General features: G+C 47.4%; 1 protein-coding gene across 2 annotated transcripts; it reads left to right on the top strand.

The window, feature by feature from the left end:
- Positions 1-649: 649 nt before the first annotated feature.
- On the top strand, positions 650-4,744 carry LOC109759136 (chaperone protein ClpB1). 2 transcript variants are annotated; one of them, XM_020317967.3, is made up of 8 exons: positions 650-858; positions 1,427-1,493; positions 1,715-2,589; positions 2,903-3,069; positions 3,157-3,497; positions 3,584-3,863; positions 3,952-4,149; positions 4,254-4,744. In XM_020317967.3, exons 3-8 carry the CDS (start codon positions 1,734-1,736, stop codon positions 4,419-4,421), a joined length of 2,010 nt encoding a protein of 669 aa, XP_020173556.1. In that variant the 5' UTR covers positions 650-858; positions 1,427-1,493; positions 1,715-1,733; the 3' UTR covers positions 4,422-4,744. The 2 variants fall into 2 exon arrangements, with proteins under 2 accessions (XP_020173556.1, XP_073354378.1); XM_073498277.1 differs by lacking the exon at positions 650-858 and having other exon boundaries at positions 966-1,493.
- Positions 4,745-4,967: the final 223 nt, after the last annotated feature.

The raw sequence follows: 4,967 nt of genomic DNA, 5'->3' as shown, positions 1-4,967 counted from the left end.
AACAAAAAAAGATTGAATGGCCGGCCCAGAGCGGAGGGGGGTTGCGCACCAAGTTGCAAAATGCACAGTAACGGACGCCTAAGGCGCCAAATAGGAATTGTTTTTTTAGTGTAACCAGGGATTTATTCAGAACTCAAAATGTTTGGGATACACACGATCTCCGGGACTCCCCCTAGCCACACATGATGACCAACATCAAGAGTTGATGACGTCTTACCTAAACTATGAGCTTCACTATTGCCAAATAGGAATTGTTGTGCTTCAAGGTCGTGGCACTGGACTGGTTGGGAGCTGGGACTCGGCCTGCGCCGAGCAGAGAGCACCTGACCTCGCCCGAGAAGACTGAGACGACGAAGGCTCGCTCCATCCAGGCACCATCGAAAGCGTACCTGATCAGGTCCAGTCGACGAGGGCCCCTTGGAGGAGCGGCAGACTGATCAGGCGAGGCAGAGGACTTGCAGCACCGATGGCGGGAAGAGTGCAAAAGAAAAAAAGGGACAAAAAATACGGACCCGGCGTGTCTGTATCGGATACCGATACGTATTCAGCTCCTCGACCAGGACACACCCGAAAGCGCCGTTTCATATAGGAGGACAAGCCTCCCCCACCCCCCTAAAAAGCGAGCCTCCCTCCCGAGTCCCGACCAAACGACCAGTCTTTCCCGAGCGCGACTGGGGTTCCTAGCCGCCGCCGCGCCGCGCCCAGCCGTCCGCTGCCCCGCCGCCGGTAAAGGAGCCCAGCAGCGCCTCCCTCCGCCGAGCAGCCGCTCCCACCAGCTGCGCCTCCCTCCCTTGGGCAGGCGCTCCCTCCCAGCAACGCCGCCGACCGGAGCTACGCCGGCGACCAGTCCATAGACAGGTAGCCATCACTCATTCGTCCTTCCCACCCTCTTCCCTCACCCCCCCCCCCCCCCCCCCTTCCATCCGTCCTCCCTCTTCCCCCCTCCCCCTCCCTCCTTCCTCTGGCATCCTCTGTCTGTTCAATCTTTTTCCTGATTTTTGTATTGGGTGATTACTTGCTGTAGATTTCATATTGTGAGAATGTAATGATAATTGTTTCTTGATGAGTACTTGGTGCATGATTTTTCCAGTGCATGTTCAAGGTTACATGTGCAAGTATTTTGCTTGATAGGTGTTTGTCACAATGCTTGTAGGAGCAAATGTTTACAAATTGTAGTTTGAACTTTTTTTTTTCTCAGATGAGCAAATGTTTTGTTTTAAAACATGTTAGCAGTGAAACATGCAAGGATTGACGATATATGAACAGGAAAAGATTAAGTTTTTATATATGCACTGTCTTGACCTGAAATCAGAAGCTTGACAGGAACATGCAATTGACTAACTAATGATTTGATTTTATGCTCCATATTCATTCTACACTTACTAAGAGTCTAATTCTACCCCTTTGGAACTTGGAGTTGCAACAGGGCATCAACATTGTCAATTGGAGGGGCTTGGAGCTGCTTCGGCATCCACAGTAGAGCAAACAGGAAGGTAATCTACTGTTCCTAGCTTCCATACATTTTTTTATTGTTAATTAAAAAAATAGTAAAATAAATCCCCGTATTGGGACTTTTCCAAAATGCCGAATTTACATATCCGTATCTGCCTGGTACTGATACACGTTTCCGTATTGGTGCATTTTAGATGTACATGCACCCTCAGGTACTCTCTCTGCATACATATGAAGCATTGCTGTCTTTTTCCTTGTTCAGGTTAAGGCTCTGCACAGGTATGGGAGAGACCTACGACCCACTTCTTGGGACCTGGGTTGTGCAAGGAACTGTCTTCCATCGGCTTGGGGCCATGTTAACGTGCTCCCAGGGCCGTATCTCTTCGATTTGGCGACGGGTGGAACCTTTGGTCTTCGTTGGAACAGCTGTTAGTTTGGGTTGGGCAGCATGGAGGTACTATGATCGTAAAGCGGCTCTGCGCACCTATGGACGCCACATGACCGGCAAGGCAGTTGGACTGGTTGTCGGCCGTGATGACGAGATCGACCGCGTTATCTCCATTCTATGCCGGAAGACCAAGAACTGCGCCGCGCTGGTCGGACCTGCGGGGGTTGGCAAGACGGCCATCGCCGAGGGCCTCGCACAGCGCATCGCTACCGGCAAGGTACCTGCAGCGCTCGCCGGGGCACGCGTTGTGGAGGTCGACCTTGGGGCCATGGTCGCGGGAACCAAGTACCGCGGTATGTTTGAGGAGCGGATGAAGAGCGTGATCAAGCAGGCAGAGAATGCGGGCGGCAAGATAATTCTCTTCATCGATGAGATGCACACGCTTCTTGGTGCTGGAGGTGCTGGTGGCCGTGGAGTTACTGATGCTTCCAGCATGTTGAAGCCGGCGTTAGCCCGTGGTCGTATCCGCTGCGTGGGCGCGACGACTTTTGATGGTTACCGCAATTACATTGAGAAGGATCCTGCACTCGAGCGGCGATTCCAGAAGGTGCACATCGAGGAGCCAAGCACACAGGCGACAGTTGGCATTCTGCGGGGGCTAAAGCAGCAGTATGAACAGCACCATGGCCTGGAAATCCAAGATGCTGCTCTTGTTGCTGCTGCACAGCTTGCTGGCCGCTACATCACTGGTGAGGAATTTACCCGATTCTATTGTTTCAAGTGGTGATTAGGATGTACGTACATATGATGTTTTGTCGTTATGGTCTGCCCCATCTCAAGGCTCCGTAGTTCACATGCTATAATTAAACAATCCGCAGTCTTGTTGCATTGGAAACATTAAGTTGAGATAATTCTAGAATTACAATCTTATTTACTGTGATGTGCCTATAAATTGATGGGTAACCTGCGCAATTTTTCCTTTATGCCGTGTTGCACCCATGAGTGTCAACAATGGATATATATTGTATAACACTAAAGGATTTGTTGCTGTCTTTACCATAGGTCGTCAATTTCCGGATAAGGCTATTGATCTGATTGATGAGGCATGCAGTGCCACAATAAAAAGGTTGATTCAGATTGACAACCAAGCAGAGGGATTGAATGCAAAGCATAGTCGCTCTGCAAATCCAGTGAAGGGAGCAACTGTTGTACCAAATGATGTTGCACAAGTAAGCATTTTTTCCCAGTGACATGTATCTACTGTTTCAGTCAATGACATGTATTTTTCATGCAAATTCTAACGCTGTTATTTGAAGGTTGTGAGCCTATGGACTGGAATTCCTGTCTGTACACTTGAGGAAGAGGACAAGGATAAGTTAATCCACCTAGCAGACAGGCTGCATGAGCGAGTTGTTGGCCAGAATGAAGCGGTAAATGTGGTAGCCGAGGCAGTGTTGCGTTCTAGGGCTGGCCTTAATCATCCCGGCCAACCCATCGGATCTTTCCTCTTCTTGGGCTCAACCGGTGTTGGAAAGACAGAGCTTGCAAAAGCTCTTGCCGAGCAGCTATTCGCAAGTGAGAAGATGTTGGTTCGCTTTGACATGTCTGAATATGTTGGCAGTGGATCTGTTTTGCGTCTCGTTGGAGCACCCCCAAGGTAATTTGAATATGTTTTGTAACATTGCATTTCTTCTTAGTCTTTAGCTTGATTGATATTGATGCTTCTTTTGTAACTTCTTAAAGCCATCAGGGCTGTGATGATGGTGGGCAACTAACTGAGAAGGTTAGGAGGCGCCCATACAGCGTCATCCTTTTCGATGAGGTGGAGAAGGCGGATCCCTCGGTGTTGAACGTCTTTATTCAACTTCTTGATGATGGTGTGTTGACCGATGGCAAAGGGCGGATCGTAAATTTCAAGAATACCATCATCATTATGACATCAAATCTAGGAGCAGAGCACCTCACAGCAGGAATGGCCGGAGAAATCACAATGGATGCGGCACGTGACCTTTTGATGAAACAGGTTTGTGAATCCCAGACTGCTGATGTAAAGGCTCGGAAAACACTTAAAGCCTGAGTTTCTCATATATGTATATACAATGTTTGTGTAGGTTCAGAAACACTTCAAGCCTGAGTTACTCAACAGGCTGAGTGAGATTGTGGTATTTGAGCCGCTTTTGCATGACAAATTGAAGGAGATTGTGAAAATCCAAATGAAGAGCATCATTTCCAGGGTAGCTGACAAGGGCATCTCTCTTTTTGCAAGCGATGCCGTGTTGGACGTCATTTTATCGGAATCATACAACCCAGTACGCACAGCTTCTTTTCAAACCTAGAAGAATGATTTGGCTCATGTTTTCATATGTGTGTACGTTTTGTGTTTTGGTAACCATGCATGCTTTGTCTCTCACAGATGTATGGTGCAAGGCCCATAAGGAGGTGGTTGCAGAAGAATGTGATGATTAAGCTGTCCCAAATGCTGGTCAAAGGTGAAGCCAGTGAAGGCTCGACGATTTCCATTGATGCTACGGATGACAAGAAGAAGCTCAAGTTTGAAGTAGTAAAGAAGGTCCAGGAGTGATCGTGACACCGACAGGGGTGATGTGGCTGTGGTCAGTCCCATAAACCATCCTCATGATCCCGCGTTCAAGACCTTGTAATGAGAGTTATTTTGATGACTGCACTTCAGTAGTGCCTTCTTTTGTATACTACCTCCAGCTAATACAAATTAGATGTATATATATACTAGCCATGTAATTGGAACAGCAGTTGCAGGCATGGAGCAACCGAGTTAGTAATTTGATCCTTCCATGTTTTGATCCTATACAAGAATTTGCAATGTAACAGTATCTCTGTTGGATAATTTTTTCGTTATGAAATTTTAATAGCCATCTCACTGTTTTATTGCTTTGTCACGTGGATGAGTGTCAAAACTTAAATGTTTCAAGTGAAGCTTCCAGGGAAGCGCCTATTTATAAATCCATCGAGACAGGATGCTTGATGAGCATAGCAACTTGTTATATCTTGATCTATCAATGGTCATGTGCGTAATTTTTCCCTAACCTGTTTCTAATATCCTGCTTAACCATGCATGTTTTTTGTTATCACGGCGTTCAGACGGTGAGAT

The sequence above is a fragment of the Aegilops tauschii genome, chromosome 5 (assembly GCF_002575655.3).
Source record: "Aegilops tauschii subsp. strangulata cultivar AL8/78 chromosome 5, Aet v6.0, whole genome shotgun sequence".
Lineage (NCBI taxonomy): Eukaryota > Viridiplantae > Streptophyta > Magnoliopsida > Poales > Poaceae > Aegilops > Aegilops tauschii.
The sequence above is the reverse complement of the archived record's forward strand: the minus strand, read 5'-3'. Positions and strand labels throughout refer to the sequence as shown.